A 15,901-nucleotide genomic window follows, 5' to 3' on the forward strand; every position below is an offset into this window, starting at 1 on the left:
TCGCGATATGAAGAAATGGTTCAATCTCAAACCTGTGTTAAGCATCCTCTATGATTAATTGACTCATTTGTTCCACACAAAAGTAACCGTGTGCAGTCCAGGTGTGATCATCAGTCACATACCACCCTTTGACATGAGTGAGAAGAAGTAGCAACGAGAGGAAGGGGATGACAAATGGCAATCACCCTATACTGTTAGAGGCAACTGAAACAACTGTTGGGAAAACTTGTTTTTCATGGCAAACTAAGAATAAAAATAAGGCAATCCATCAATTTTTTCAACAAGACATTATAAGTACATCTTCTGCCTTATCATGCCAGTCCACATTTGCTGGAGATGTTTGTTGGGAAAGAGTTTGGCTATTGCCACATAAGTTTTGTTTTGTTTTGTTGTTTTTTTTGACTAACAAAGTCAGACAGACATTGATGAGAGAAACGCTGGTATATGTATATTGGTGCTGCCCACACACAAAACAACTGTGGAGTAGATTGTCACGATTTATTGCTGATCATATCTACCCTCACTTTTTATTACTTTGGAAAAATGTATTGCTTGGATTCACTGAATATGACAGGGATCTCTGCTCGCAGTTCTGTTTAAGTAATTTGCCCGTTAATTTGACCATTTTTTTTTATATTCACAAATCCAAATTCTTGATAAAAAAAACTTTTCTGTGCTGTCCATATCAAACAATACATTTCTTCAATATCTCAATGTACAAACAAAAATCTGTTAAAACGTATAACCACTGTAAGCTTTACGAGATATTTATTTATTTATTTATTTATTTATTTACAACCTTTATTCCCCCTGGCGTGTTTGTGATTGTACACCCAAGTTGTAGACTCAAGGTGCTGTAAACTTGATATAAACTTGTGTCAATAAAGCTGTAAAAGAAATAAATGATACAAAGGAAGAGGATACAGCAGCCTTCCTCCCAGCATGCTTTTCGGCGGGCGGACGAGCGTGAAAACGGCCCTGTGTCGTGTTATTAGAGGGAGCAGGTCAGACACGGTGCAGCTTACTGATTCATGTAATGTACTCTTAAAACTACAGCTCTGAAAATAACACATCATACCTCTCGTTTGATAGAAAACACACCCTGCTGAGTTATTATTATTAAAACCAAGAGGACAAACATGAGCGGAGGAGGAACACCGTACATTGGCAGCAAAATTAGCCTCATCTCCAAGGCCGAGATTCGCTACGAAGGAATTTTGTACACAATTGACACTGAAAACTCGACAGTAGCTCTTGCTAAAGGTAAGTTTAGCAACGAAGAAGCGGACTACAGCACTAAAGCTGGTACAGCGTAGCTTACAAAAGTGGTACACGATGGAAATGGTAAATTAATTTCGTCGTAGTTAGCTACGTTAGCTAGCTTTTTTAGCTAAGCGGTGCTGTAACGTAAGTTAACCCAGTGCGTCCTTTGTTTACGTTGTGTTTGGGCTAATGTTAAATACGAGCCCCTTTCTGCAGAATATAAAGTTGCACATTACAGAAAGTTAATGTCCTGTGACCATCAAACATGTTATGTACAAGTTTTGAATGATGGGTCGTTCGCAAAGTTACTTTAAACGTGTGTCTAGTGAACTCACAGTTTAACTTTCTGTAGCATGTAGCCCACTAATACACCTGAGTGATTTTAGTTTAAGGCACATTCATTTCTGCGCTCCAAAGCTTCATTCTCATATTGTTGGCAGGAGTCAGTGGCATGGTCATACAAGTAAACAATAATTTCACAAAAATTAGAAGATTATTCCACCTACATAACAAATTTTTATTTATGCCAAAAATATGTCAATTTGTCAATAAAGTAATAGGCTACTTGATTTCTCATTCCTAAGTTATCTTAAAAGTCATTCGGTGGAATATCTGTCTGGTCAGTGAATTAATAATCACTATATCACTGCTCTGATAGACAATAAGTAATAAATGTATATATGTTGTTCAGTGCATCTACACTGAATCTACTCATTCTCAACAAAAAGACTAATGGCCTGAATTCATTTCATTTATCCTGTGAATTTTTCCAACAGTTCGCTCTTTTGGCACTGAAGACAGGCCCACTGAACGGCCTATTCCACCTCGGGAGGAAGTTTTTGAGTATATCATCTTTAGAGGGAGTGATATAAAAGACCTGACAGTCTGTGAGCCACCCAAAGCCACTAGCTCCCTGCCTCAGGACCCTGCCATCGTTCAAGTAAGTAATAAATGTAAACTTAAATTCTGTATGTTTTCTGCAAACGTCATAGTAAAGCGTTGTTAATTTCTTTGAGGTTAATGCCTGGCCATGGCCATGCTGATACTTGTAACTGATACAAATCTTTCTGTTATGCATGTCCATGACCTTTCCAAAAAAAAGTTTGTTTTTTTTTTGTTGGTTTTTTTTTTTGAGTTTCATTATTTTATTGAATGTTAAAGATTTGCAAAAAAAAGTACACAAGGGCAAGTGGACAAATTTAATACTGCAGTTATTTCTATCAATTTAGTATGATCTTTTTTCTTTTATCTGAATTGGAGAACTTTGTCAAAATACTGTTAAAAGGCAACCCAATAACCCTTTTCATGGAGGACGGTTTGACATGTCACAGTGGGAAAAGCACAGGTGTAAATAATGAAATTAAATGATTGCTTAATTTCGTGTAGCTGCTTCAGTTCCAGGGTTCCTGGTATTGTGTATGCTGGCTCACTGTCACCCGGACACTTAAATGAAACAGAGCCATCGTTAATGTTATTTGCAACACCTGGGCTTTTAAAATGTCTGCTGTGAAGAAGACCTTTTACAACCTGCTAAGACTCGGATAGACTTTTTCATGGCACACATTTTGTCTTGTCACAGCAGTAAAAGCTGGGTGTATCTAATGACACTAAGTCTTCCAGTAAGCCAGTTTGCAGTATACCAGAGCATTGGAACTGGAACACCTGAATTCAGCCATCATTAATGTATGTTATTGATTACAGCAGTTATAAACAGTTATAAAGGTGCATTTCAGTGATTGGCTCAGGAACACACATTTTATGCCTAGAAATTAATGCAAAATAAGCAATATGATGGGAACATAGCCAGTCACATTTTAACACATGAATTACTCATAAACTAAATATGAATTAAAATCATTTTTGTGCTGATAACACTGAAAACACATCTCCAGCTCCATGCATCAAAACACATTAAATTAAATTCTTCCCATTTGCAGCTGATAACTTTTCTAGATGTTTGTTCTTTTTTATTGTGCCAGTAATCATGAAAGGTCTTGCATCTCAGTGAGGCTCACTGAATACACTAGCTTTTTCATGAAACATAGCAGTAGAGATGCTGTGTAGTAAATTAAACTGATGTAGGGTTGTGCAGCATATAAAACTGTGATACTGACAGTCAAAACCATTCTGTTTAGCAGTTATGTTTTTGAAGAACAATAGCACATCGTGTCTTGTGAGTGATGAGTTTAATTTTTGTTAGTGGTCTGAAATGAATGGATCAAAAACCTTTTCAACATAAATGTATTATCATACGTGTAAGAACTTGTGTTAAAGTACTGTTTTTGACAGTTGGTGTTGTCATGTTTTTTTCAATTGACTGTGTATTTGTTTTTTCTAGTCATCAATTGGATCCAGCAATGCTGCTTCAGCATCATCATTCCAGTCTGCTGCGTCCTATGCTCCGTTCAGCAGGGCCCCTGTCCCACCATACAGCCAGTTTGGTGTTACACCCCTTGCAGCTCAGCAGTTTGGATCTGCTGGAGTAGGTAAGGAGTATTCTCTTCAAATTCAAAACAAGTATCTATTTACTGTAGGGAATTACAGGAGGGATCTAAAAGGAGAGCTGTGAAAGTGTCCCACACAACAGTGCAACTTGTGACAAAAGTAAAGGCATCTAATCATTTAAAAAAAAAAAAAAGTTAAGTAAAACAAAACCATCAGTGTGTAGGACCACATGTGTGCAGGACACTGGCCAATAAAAACCTTGGAATTAGTGTTTTATTTCAGACCACACTACAAAGTGGCAGACACACTAAATAATGCACTAGCAAGATGTAGCTCATCCCAATTAATGATCACTAGCATATTTAACATGATGTATTACATGTTATTGTTTGATGGTATTACTTGAAACAAATATCATTTGAATATTGTGATAATAGTTTTGCCTGTATTGCTTAGCTCTGGTTACAAAGCACTCTGTTTGAGAGTCATGGGCTTTGGTAGGTTAATGTAAAGATTAAAAGGCTGAAGAATCATTTTTACATCCACAATCCTTTCTAATGATTATTTAAACAAATGAACCGTTTTCAAACTATCATTTTAAGTGAGACACCTGTCTCTCAGGCAAATCTGGAGCAACACCTGATTCCTGTTGATTTTAATAGAGCACAGCTGCATGTGGCCTGCTGCACACCTGAAGCCGATTTTGTGTTGAACTGGGATTAGTAGAGAAAATGATGCAACAGATTCCTAATAAACTGTTTTGCTGAAGCTCGAGTGTTTGAATGTGCTCAAAGGGGGAGTCATTTATATACATATTTTGCCACATTCATACCGTTGTATGTCATATAGCAGCATTTAACATTGTGTGTATCACAAAACTCTGATTGCCTCTGTCAGCTGCTTTAAGACAGACTATCCTGCCTCTGCTCTAAGAAAATCATCAATTTCAATGTGTGTTTTTTTGCACTTGTCTTGTTTTTTTTTTAGCAGGACGCACTAGTCCTCAGCTGGACTCTCTAACAAAAAGTTCCACCCAGAAGCAGGCAGCGCAGGCCCCTGCATCAGCTGCCCCGGCCCCACCTGCACCTGTAGGACAGAGGAGTCAGACCTCAGCAGCAGCTCCCAGACCCACCAGCACCTCCACTGGCAACCAGAAACCTCCAGACCTCCTGGAGCCGAGAAAAGGTAAGCAGACCTGCTTGGCTTGATGTTGATGACCACTGGTGTTAGGACACTTTCAAAAAATCTTTAAGGCAATTAGGCTTTTATATCTAAGTGTAGAAGAGATAGCTGAGCATAAAGTCCTCTACAGGGCTAAATACACTCTTCAGCTTTGGAGTTAAGGTTCTTTACACATTGAACTAATAGAGAAAAGCTGGCTTAACCTACACTGTCTGATGTCTGTGTTAGAGCATTAACACCTTGATGGTAAAAAGTCTCTCTTACTGTTCAGCTCCAGAGACTCAGAAAGTGTCACAGCCAGATCATGAACAAGGTGCTGTTGAAAACCGGGACCCCAACAGGCATCAAGCTGGTAAGTAGTTTGTACCTTCACTTAACAATAATAACAATACTTTTTTGGTACTAGCTATTAACTCTTTATGGGCTATTAATTCTTCATATGAGGCTTTATTTTCACACAGTGGATGTGATTTCTGCAGAGCCACTCAAGGGGGGGTGGTTAGTTTACCAATCTGTGTGCACAGATTCAAAAATCCATGCACACGTTCTACCAGTTTGGCTCTGCAGATTTTACACTTTTTTGGCTCTGTGCTCCACCACATTAATTTGAAACCAAACAATGGCAATCAGGTTTAAGTGCCGAGTATCAGCTTTAAAGCTGCATTAATTAAGATTTTAGATATTTACTAATGATCAAATGAATATCTCATATTAGGTGGCAGTCTTTCCAGCAGCGGCGCTGTTGCACACCAGCAGTGGACTAACCTTACAATTGTTCCAGAGAGGTTTATTCTTGTTCAAGTCATGTACGTGATAATTTACCGGGAGCTTCGACACCAGAAGTGCTCTGGAGGCCCAGATAGCTCTAGTTGTAATAAATAATGAAGTAAGCATGGTGCCCTGAAGCAATACTAATACCCATTTTCATTTCCTCCTATAGTCAGAATGTAGCCACTACAATGCATCAAAATACTGAGTGAAGTTTAGAAAGAATGAGGAACACAGACATCAGTCTAGGGATTTCAGTGCTTAACCCGTAATCGGTTAAGCACTGAGAACATTTTTTACTCTATAGGTTAATTTGCATACTAGGGTTGGGTATTGAACTTGTTCATGTTATTCACGTTAGATCAATCGGTACCTTGTGGGACTGAGAGTGTCTCACACAGAGACTCCAACGCTGACAGGAGCACCAACCCGCAGATACAAAGGGACGTGACGGATCCATTTTACCAACGTGCACGGTGGCCAGCAGCTAGTCAGCGTGGCTAAATCTCCTTATTGTAATAGATGTGACAACCATAAATACGAACTCCCAAAAACAACATAATGTAATCGTAACACAGTGCTGTCCTGATACGTTTTGACTGCTCAGTACATGTTGCTTGTCAGGCCATTGCTGGAATTTATTTTTCACCTGTTTTTTTTTTGTTTGTTTGTTTTTCTCAGCTGGTGCTCAGTTCATCCGCCGCGGCCGTGGAAGAGGAAACCGCAGCAGAGGCAGAGTAAATGTGCGCAGGGATGGCACCATGAAGTTTGAAGAAGACTTTGACTTTGAGACTGCCAACGCACAGTTCCACAAAGATGAGATTGACAAAGAGCTTCAGACCAAGCTCAAACTGAAAGGTACAGCTCCCAGCACACTTTTCTTTATTTTGTTTATTCTTCAACAGTACAGGCAGTTTTTTTTTTTTACCACTTCCTTTGGCTTTACCATCTAAAACACAGATGTACTGGTTGAGAGCATATATTGTCCCAAATGTGGAAGCAAATCATAACTTCAAAAAAGGTCAAGGTGACAGGTGCAGTTGTTTTTGACGGGGTGTAAGGGAAAGACTGTTTTTAATTTTGTTTATCGTACCACTATTTCTGCCTGTGAAAACTCAGGTTTGGAATTCAGGTTTGCAACCAGAAACATTCCTGTGGTACAAGTAAAATGTTGGCATGATATTGGATCATATCGTATTATAGTTTGTTTTGGTTAACATTTAATGATCGTCTTTGAATCTCCTTGAATGGCAAAAAGACAAATTAGTGGTTTGGTCTGAAATCTGTTTTATGTTTTTCTTACGTAACCACAGATGACAAGACTGAGAAGGCAGTGAATGGTGAAGAAACAACTGACTCAGAACATCCAGCTAATGAGGGGACCACTGAGGAAGAAGAGGCTGTGATAAACACATGTTACTATGACAAGTCCAAGTCCTTCTTTGATAATCTGTCCTGTAATGATTCAAGGTACTTCAGTTTGTCCATAATCAAGATGTTGATCACTTCTAGGACTCTGATCATAGCACTGCGTCAAAAAAAGACAGAGGCAGGATTTTACAACCCTGGAAAGTTACAGAAGCAGTAATTTGCTCTTCTGTCTCAATGTTTAGAAATCAAACTGTAGAATAACACTGGAAATGCCACAAGGTATTCTACCTGCAGGAGCCAGATGATGTCAGACTGCCCTGCAGCAAAAGCTGGATCCTCTGTGAGAGCACATGCTGCACAAATGCAGTAGCCTCATTGAAATGAATCAGACTGCGATTTTGACACAGTGCTATTTTCAGTCTGAACTTGGCTTCTCAAGACTCACTATCACTTTATACAATTCACATAAGCCTTTGTATTTAACCATTTATTCATTGAATTGTATGGAAGCCCGTTTCCACCAGTGTGATGGGGAAAAAAAGATCCTGTGAGTCATTATGAGGAATTTTCTCAAAATAATGATAATCTTCCCCCTATTTGTGTCGTTTTTCAGTTCATGAATTAGTTTGAAAATGACTGAACAACGCCATCTACAGGCATTATGCCAGTAACTCATTATTTTAAGAAGTCAGTATTTCGAGAAAGTTTCTCATAATGACTTACAGGATCTCTTTTTTTCATTACGTTGGCGGTAATGTGCTTCCATAGAATTTTACTTGATTAATACACTGAAAGACTTTTGTTTTGTTTTTTTATCTCTTAAAGCAAAGCGGGTGAAAGAGGATTTTCAAAGTAAGTCAGACACTATCTTTGCTGTGTTGAGGGAGGCACCTCGGGAGAATGGGACCAAAATGAAAGTTATCATGATGAACAAGCACACTGTTACAAATTGTCATAAATGTTGTCATCCGAGCAATTATTTTTGTTAAGCATTTTATTAAATTGGTTTGTAGTTTTTTAAGTTTTTACACTTTTTAAACTAGATGTTACATAGACACATATTTGGATCTTTGTTAACCAAAAAACATGACGTACATGAAACGGTCTACGTAATATAAGAGCATCCAGAGTCGTCAGTTGAATGAGAGAGACAAGAAGGTTTAGTTACAATATTAAAGCAGAAACATAAACTGACTTTTTGGAACTGAAACCAGTTTGGTGCAGTGATTCACATCAGCCTGTTATTCAAATACAGTTTCTAATTCTTATTTTGTACAATATCTGAAATTACTGACATAAATTGTAGCAAAATATGGAAAGATTAAGTGCAATTTTCTCCCCTTATTATCTCATGTTTTTCTTGAGGTGTGTTTATTACCAAAAGAGAAGAATCCTAATCGTCTTTGTGTGTGTCAGGGAGCGAAGGCCGACCTGGGCAGAGGAGAGACGAATGAATTCCGAGACGTTCGGCATCCCTCTGCGGCACAATCGAGGAAGAGGAGGTTTCCGTGGCCGAGGCTTCATGGGGCCTCGCGGAGGCCGAGGACGACCGTCTAGCAGAGGCTCCTTTGGACCACCTCGTGGTGCCCCGCCTGGTTTCAGAGGTGGATTCAGAGGTGGCAGAGGAGGCCGGGATTTCTCTGATTTTGAATACGGGGTAAATCCATCAGCCTTTCAGACATCCTGAACAGTATTGATTAAGCGCTTTATGTAGAAACAGTTTGATGACCGTTCTAAACGTTTGTTGTTTTCTTCCAGAAGGACAACAAGGTGGCTGCATAGTACTGCAGCAAGGGATCCACAAAGAGTTGTAGCCCCTCATCATGAAATTACTCCAGTTCAAGAACATTTCTTTGGCCTCAAAATTTGACAGAAAGAATGAAGACATGCTCTCAGTCAGCAACACCAGGGTTGACTGCTCAGCATCAGGGGGTGAGAGTGCAGCTCCCTCTCTCCACTTTGAGAATGATGATTTATTTTTTTCTTTTTTGCCCCAGATTTTTTTGTTTGACAAACAGCCACCAGATGGACAAGAACTTGTAAATACCTTGCTTTGGAGTAATTCTGTATTTTTGCATCAATCAAGTTAATTTCTTACTGAAGTTGTCTTTGATATTGAAAGCTGTATGCAGAGAGCCCACTGATACTGTGAGTGGATCACAGTTCATGTGATCAATAGCTTTATTTTTTATTTGATTTCATCTTTTTGATATTATGATGTATAGGCACCAAAATTCACTGCATTGCCTGTTGCACCGTACTTTCTCCCTGCGCAGACGTACGTAGTTTGTTTGCCATGCATTCAGTAGTTTAACTCAGTTTACAGGAAAGTTTTGTTTTTTTGTTAACATCCATTAATTCTTAATGTAGTTGTGAGATCAAAACCAGCTGAAAGAAATGTAATTTGAATCGAAAATTATAATGAATGTATGTCCAACTCATTTTCTACTTTGTTCTCCCCACTAAACTGTGGCTTGCCAGACACTCGTTTCTAGTTCTCAGAAATGTAAAATCAGTATTTAGACTTGTTGGATCATATCTTCACCCCTCAAATGTCACCTGTTAGATGAATTATGTTTCTGCTTCAGGTTTGTTGCTGGACTTCTGCAAGCCTGTTTTTTTTTTTTGTTTTTTTTTAACCTAATACAAGCTATCAGTAGGAGCCAGTCTCTTGATTTATGTATGGGTTTTACAGCATTAGCTTTAGGAATATGTGTTGACTGTAGATTTTTATGTAGGTAGCTAAACAAAGAGCAATCCCATGATTTGTTTCTGTGAAAGAGGAACATCCATTAATAGTGCAGTCTGTAGAAGTTGTCAGGAAAGAAAAGACTTGAATTTATTTAGACAAAATGCTCCCCTTTAGTAATTATTATTTTTGCCAAAATGAATACACGAGCATTTCGTTGAGCTAAAATAATTGAAAGCCAATAAGCACATATGTTTACACCATTTCAGTACCTCTCCCTTTTCTAGGTCAAAAACATACTGAGCCATCCGTTAAAACACATTTTTTTTTGTTATCGCCCTTCTTTGAATTGGCTTACAGTTGTGTCATATAAAAAAATGTTCCCGTCGTGTCTATAGTCAGCTGTTTCCACTGAAACTAAGAATTTACCTGTGTTGTAAGGATTTTTTGTGGGAAATAGTGAAAATGGACTAAATGATGTCTGAAAGCATATGTTCAATGGTAGCATTTCTGATCAGCCCTCTGACTTGTGTGTAGCTCCTCTTCTTGCATTGTTGTCAATGTTATTTGTTCTCTGGAGGGAATTTATTGTTTAAACCAACTTGAGTGAACAAAGGGACAAGAACTGGATGTGGTGTCAGTGTGTTCGGGGGAGATGGGATTTTTTTTTTTTTTTTTTTCTTTTTGGTTCTGATTTGTTCGGACTTTAGGGAGTGCCTTCAGTGTGGGGAATTTTTTACAGCTCTCCCTTTAACTTAAAGGTTACCTTTTGACAAAAGTATTGATAGCACTACAAAGTGAAACTAGATCCTTCTCAGTAGCTGTGGTTGTTTAGAACAAACAGCCCAGTTGAAAATTGTGCTGTTTAACTGGATATTGCACAGATTGCTGATCACTGCATGATAGCCGTAGGAACCATCACTTTATATGGGCTTTCGCAATAACCAGTGAGATTGAAATTGCAACTAGAGTATTACTGAACTATTAAAAACTGACCTGTTTTCATATGTTTGTTACTCCTTCCAGTCACTGGAATTGTAAACTGGGAATCGTTTTCTTGAATATCAGCAAAATTGAGTTTTTACATAAGATAAAGAGTTGTACAATATCCACGTCTCTCTTGTTTTATTGTTGATCCACAGACAGACATGCTGTCTCTGCAGTTCACACTTATCTGGGTCTAACCTTTAAATGATACCCTTGTCTTTGCATATTTATTAGAAAAGTTACTGGAATTACCTGTTTTATGTCTGGACACGATTGTGGAATCATACAATAGTGTTTCATGCAAGAAGACATTGCTTTAAATGTAACGAAAGATAAACGCATCCTTCAGTTCTTCCCAACACACAAACTACAAAATAGTGCAAGATAACGGAATAAGAAATCAAAAATATCTTGACAAAAATATTAACTCAGGGTCCTCTTCCACAATATCAAACTTGTGTCACTGTTCTCAGATTTAGGGTATGATTGCAGTTGAATCAGTTAGTCTGAATAGAAACACTACTAATCCTATTATTTGTAATAAATCAGAAAAATTATTTTGATCAGTTTAGATACAGTACACAGAGCCTATTGTGTTCTGTATTCATATTTTTCCCCTATTTTCAATTTAGTGCAAGAGAAACATTCAAGATTTTTGACAGTGGCTTGTGTTTAAATCTTTATACATTATATCAAGACTTTTAACTCATATTTTCAGTTCAGTTTTCAGGGGTGATTCAATAACAGATCTACTGTATAGTCCTTGTATTCTGCTCATCACAATTATGGCCATCTACATATTTGCACAATATGCCTCTTTGACAGACATTTTGACATGTTATAACAGGAAAAGCACAGGTGTGATTAATGACATCAACAAGGATGCTCCCTGGCATGCCGGCCATCGTCAGTGATGATAATTACACCTGTGCTTTTCCTGCTGTGATGAGTCACAAAGACCCAATACCACCTGGAAATAATCACATCATTTAAATTTAATACTTAAACATATTTTTTTAACCAAAGTGGTTGGGATACAATGTTTGATAGAATCTGAGAATTTCCTCCTGAAATCCTCATCCCCCTGGGCCTGGTCAGTGTTATGTGACATGGATGTGTAATGAGGAGTATGTTCCACGGTGCACCGTAAGTATGCGTCACTGTGCACGGTTGGGGATGAAAAACAAAGAGGTGCCGGGTAAATTCAAATGCTGCAGGAAGTCTTGCAATGACGGAGCAGTCTCAGGCCAGCAGGTTTCAGAGACGGTGTGCACTCTATTATTTCCCCACTGGGGGAATAAAATGTGTTGCCCTCCCAACCAGAAATAATTATTATGAAACTTGGCTGATTGAAGGTACCAGTTTCTTTTCAGCAAGATGCCAAACAATGATTAACTCTTCTATGGGCCTCTAAGCCACATGAGCTGTAGGACTGTACCATTAAGAGACACAGCGCACTTTAGTTAATGTACAGATGATGTACAGAGATCACTCTTTGGATTTCTGTGTGGCTCAACAAACTTAAAAACTAAATATCTTGTTTGTCACTTTTTATACAGGTTAAATGGTTTAGGTAACTGCATTTACTAATTCTACATAATTCTCAATAAATGTATGTTCTTGACAGTTATTTAACTACATTGTCTTTTGATTTCTAGTATCATTTCTGCAATACACATACATGAAATACCTTATTTTTCAACCTGCATTAAGATGTCTATAATGTTTACTTAATTATGATACTGTGTTCCTCTGGGTCAGTTTTGACATTTTGGCCTGAGGGTGGCACAAGTGAACAGTTCATGGTGTGTTTAAAATGGAGTAAAGGTCATTCTCTGGGGACATGAATGTGCTGGTTGATTTCAGTATATCTAGTGTAAACGTAAAACAAGGAGGCCACCTCAGACATTACAGTCCTTCCTCTGGCAACAATGGACACAGTTTAAGATGGGACACAGTCTCACACCACCCACATTGTGAATAAATATCATTCCAATCACATTTTACCGGTCGCCACATAAGATCAATCATAGCTTTCCTTAAATGACAGGTAAGAGATGATTGCAGAGATAAGACAGGCCTGGAAGACATCGATGTAATATACAAAGACATGTTAGTGCTGGAAGGATGGTGGGCTGGAAACGAAGGGAAGAAAACATCATCAGTCATCTGAGAATAGGTCACACAGGTGTCAACCATTCATTATATACAATAGGCAAACACCAGACCGGAATATGCACACACTGTAGCCAACCAGAAACCGTCCAACATGGACTACTTCATTGTATTAGAAAATACAATATCAAGAGAAATCCCCTTCTTCAGGCACTAAGGAAGGCAAAACATCGTGACTTCATTGTCAGGTGTCTTGGGGGAAACAGCAGGAGAGATGTACTGTGACATTATTAAGTTTTTAAAAGAAACTGATTTAGCTAGAGGAATGTTTGTTTTTTGCTGCATAATTGCTCGTTCCACACTCCAGTCCAGTAGGTGGCGGTGATGCGCCTCTAAGCTGGTTTGCCATCCGCCAATAAACACCGAAGAAGAAGCGCAAGCGGAAGAAGAAGAAGACGAAGAAGAAGCGCTACAAATATGTCGATTGTTTTTGTGCCAAAGAAACTACGAGGAAAGGCTAAAATCAACCAAGAAACGATACAGAGGGTAGGTCACCAGCAAAGATGACGTAATGTATAGTAACAACGGCTGTGTTGTTTCCAGTGATGGTTAAAGTAAAACCACATTTACACACTGTGACTTACTGTGTGTTAGCCAACGTGTTTAACTTGTTCAACTCTTTGTTTTGTGTGTCGCAGCTGCTGGATGAAAACGACCAGCTGATAAGATGCATCACTGAGTACATGCAGAAAGGAAGAGCAGTGGAGTGTGTCCAGTAAGTCAATTAACCCTGACTGACCACTGTTAGCTATGAACAGGGGCGGGTTTGGTGATTTGGGGGCCCAATGCAAACTCTGTCTTGCTTTATATTCACCCTTTCTCTAACTGGGATGGTCTCAAAACGTTTTTCTTAAGTAAAATTATTAATGTCGCACAGTAAAAACACTGTGAAAGTCCCGCATTTAACATTTACTTAAAGCTGGAGTGCTGTCGCTTTTTCTCCCCCTTCTGGCAGTGAGAGTAACGACAAAAACACTGTCGACACACTTCGCTACTGTTTCGGCTGTAAAACGGTAGATAAATTGTTTTGACCGTCACACAACCCCCTTGAAATGACTCGGTTCACTATCAGAATTTGATCCTTTCGGTCCGGTAACATTTGGAAAGTCTAGAAGAGTTGCACGATTAAATTATTTTATTCCCATTCAAATTAGCAGAGAGCTAACCGGGAGTTAGTAACCGGCAGTCTGTAGTATGCGTTCTTTGCATATAGAGCATGCGCAGTATGCATTCATCCAGCCAAGGCGGGAATGTCAAACGTGATAACCAGATTAAAAATTCCGGTATACTGTGAAATACAGAGATTCATCTGGTGGTGATAGGCTTAATCAGCATTGTGTGAACTTGAGTGGTAAGGGCTTGAATGCAATGGAAGATCATTTATATGTAAAAGTTCCGCACAGCAGGTTTAAGAGTGAAAGTGAGGTATCAGCACAATGTACTTTAAATTTACAAGGAGGAGCTATTTTATATAATTTGATATTGTTTGATAGTTTAATCAATAATTATGCATCATATTTTATTTGTTATATTTTGTGAGTAAAATCTGAATCTGCAGTGTAACCAGCAACATTTATCTGTCAGGTAAATGTAGTGGTACAGTGTTTTCATCTGAAGTAGAAGTACACAGGTGAATATATTCTTAAGTGTTTTGGGGCCTTTTACAAGTTATTTCGGGGTACAATGAGTTAGAATCATAACATAATTCAATATTTTTCATATCTAAACATCATTATAAATCTACAGCTGTTGGGGGTCCTAGGAAGTTGCTTACCCCAGTGGTTCTCAAAGTGGGGTCCAGGGAACGCCAGGGGTCCTTGAGAGAATTCCAGAGGGTCCCCAGCAAAAAGGGGAATAATATATTAATAACATAAGTAACACAATGATAGAATGTATGACTATTTTGGCCATGGGTTTCATACACTTTCTATCATAAAACATCTAAAAGCAAAAATCTTATCAAATGGGGGTCCATGGTCTAATTTGTGTCAGTTCAGGGGTCCTTGATGTGAAAAAGTTTGAGAACCACTGGCCTACCTTGCCTAATGGTAAAGTCGGCCCCTGGATATGATGTTGCAAAAACATCCATCAGCTGCTAAATATTTGGAATTCCCTGAACTTCAACTTTCCCAACGTCAGCACCATACACGTCTGCACACTTCTGATGTGCGTCTCTTTTGCACCAGGTGTTTTTCAGCTGCTGTTTTTTTCTGCTTTTCCAACAGATACCAACAGATCCTGCACCGCAACATTGTGTATCTGGCAACCATAGCTGATGCCAGCCCAGACAACATGCCTCCCTCCTCAAATGTATAAAGAACAAAAACATTCACAAAGCATGTCTAACATCTATAGTAATAGTATTGTTAATGTTCTGTACCAGTGGCTTTTCTAATATGCTGTTATTGTGACTTTTTACAGTCCACACCTAATGAAACCTCCGCCTCCAGACCACCCGTGAATGGACATGGAGGGACATGATGATCCAGCTTCTCAGAGTGTTGAGAGAATTGTTTTTACATCAGAAGAAAATGTATTTATAATGTTCAGTTTGAAGTGTTTTCAGTAATATAACCCTTTCCAGCATCACTGATGTTTCAGGTCAGTGATGCTCTAGTAGATGTGTATATAAAATGTCAAGTCTGTGAATTCAATGTAAATAATTAGTTTCTGCTGAGATAGTCATCATGAAGATGTTTGTTTTTACATTTATATCCAGCTACAGGGGCCTGGATAATTAAATTCTTGAAGGCATTAAAATGTGAACTTGTAAACAAATTGAATGTACATTAAAACATTTTTCAGGTTTTTTCTTGGTGTCAGTTGAAATCAGTTCAGAGTCCATATTATCTCAGTGTACAGAAGACCATTTATATGAAATGTTTATAGCAGAAGTTCAGGACAGTTTGACCATTTTCACATTCACAGAGGAGAGGGAGCGACTCTTCAGCACAAACAAACTACAAAGACAGCATTTCCAATTGCTAGTCATTTTTATTCATTTTTTGCATTGCTGGTACA

General features: G+C 38.5%; 2 protein-coding genes across 5 annotated transcripts; both read left to right on the forward strand.

Moving 5' to 3' along the window:
* Window positions 1–904: 904 nt before the first annotated feature.
* lsm14ab (LSM14A mRNA processing body assembly factor b) lies at window positions 905–10,826 on the forward strand. Of its 4 annotated transcripts, XM_044375644.1 has the most exons (11): window positions 905–1,004; window positions 1,093–1,263; window positions 2,040–2,203; window positions 3,602–3,749; window positions 4,696–4,893; window positions 5,162–5,242; window positions 6,340–6,516; window positions 6,972–7,128; window positions 7,855–7,881; window positions 8,446–8,686; window positions 8,788–10,826. In XM_044375644.1, exons 2-11 carry the CDS (start codon window positions 1,140–1,142, stop codon window positions 8,809–8,811), a joined length of 1,341 nt encoding a protein of 446 aa, XP_044231579.1. In that variant the 5' UTR covers window positions 905–1,004; window positions 1,093–1,139; the 3' UTR covers window positions 8,812–10,826. The 4 variants fall into 4 exon arrangements, with proteins under 4 accessions (XP_044231579.1, XP_044231725.1, XP_044231653.1 ...); XM_044375790.1 differs by having other exon boundaries at window positions 939–1,263; window positions 8,791–10,826; XM_044375718.1 differs by having other exon boundaries at window positions 939–1,263; window positions 4,699–4,893.
* Window positions 10,827–11,672: 846 nt separating this feature from the next.
* ss18l2 (ss18, like 2) lies at window positions 11,673–15,689 on the forward strand. The gene is made up of 5 exons (XM_044376058.1): window positions 11,673–11,851; window positions 13,188–13,366; window positions 13,519–13,595; window positions 15,106–15,190; window positions 15,302–15,689. The coding sequence occupies exons 2-5, from the start codon at window positions 13,298–13,300 to the stop codon at window positions 15,359–15,361; spliced, it is 291 nt and encodes a 96-aa protein (XP_044231993.1). The 5' UTR covers window positions 11,673–11,851; window positions 13,188–13,297; the 3' UTR covers window positions 15,362–15,689.
* Window positions 15,690–15,901: the final 212 nt, after the last annotated feature.

Source organism: Thunnus albacares, chromosome 1 (genome assembly GCF_914725855.1).
Source record: "Thunnus albacares chromosome 1, fThuAlb1.1, whole genome shotgun sequence".
NCBI classification, from domain to species: Eukaryota; Metazoa; Chordata; class Actinopteri; order Scombriformes; family Scombridae; genus Thunnus; species Thunnus albacares.

Coding starts and splice junctions, on each gene's coding strand:
- lsm14ab (XM_044375644.1), top strand. CDS start 1,140: ATGAGCGGAGGAGGAACACCGTACATTGGCAGCAAAATTAGCCTCATC. Junction 2,204..3,601: donor AGGACCCTGCCATCGTTCAA/GTAAGTAATAAA, acceptor TGTTTTTTCTAG/TCATCAATTGGATCCAGCAA. Junction 3,750..4,695: donor GTTTGGATCTGCTGGAGTAG/GTAAGGAGTATT, acceptor TTTTTTTTTTAG/CAGGACGCACTAGTCCTCAG.
- ss18l2 (XM_044376058.1), top strand. CDS start 13,298: ATGTCGATTGTTTTTGTGCCAAAGAAACTACGAGGAAAGGCTAAAATC. Junction 13,367..13,518: donor ACCAAGAAACGATACAGAGG/GTAGGTCACCAG, acceptor TGTGTGTCGCAG/CTGCTGGATGAAAACGACCA. Junction 15,191..15,301: donor ACATGCCTCCCTCCTCAAAT/GTATAAAGAACA, acceptor GACTTTTTACAG/TCCACACCTAATGAAACCTC.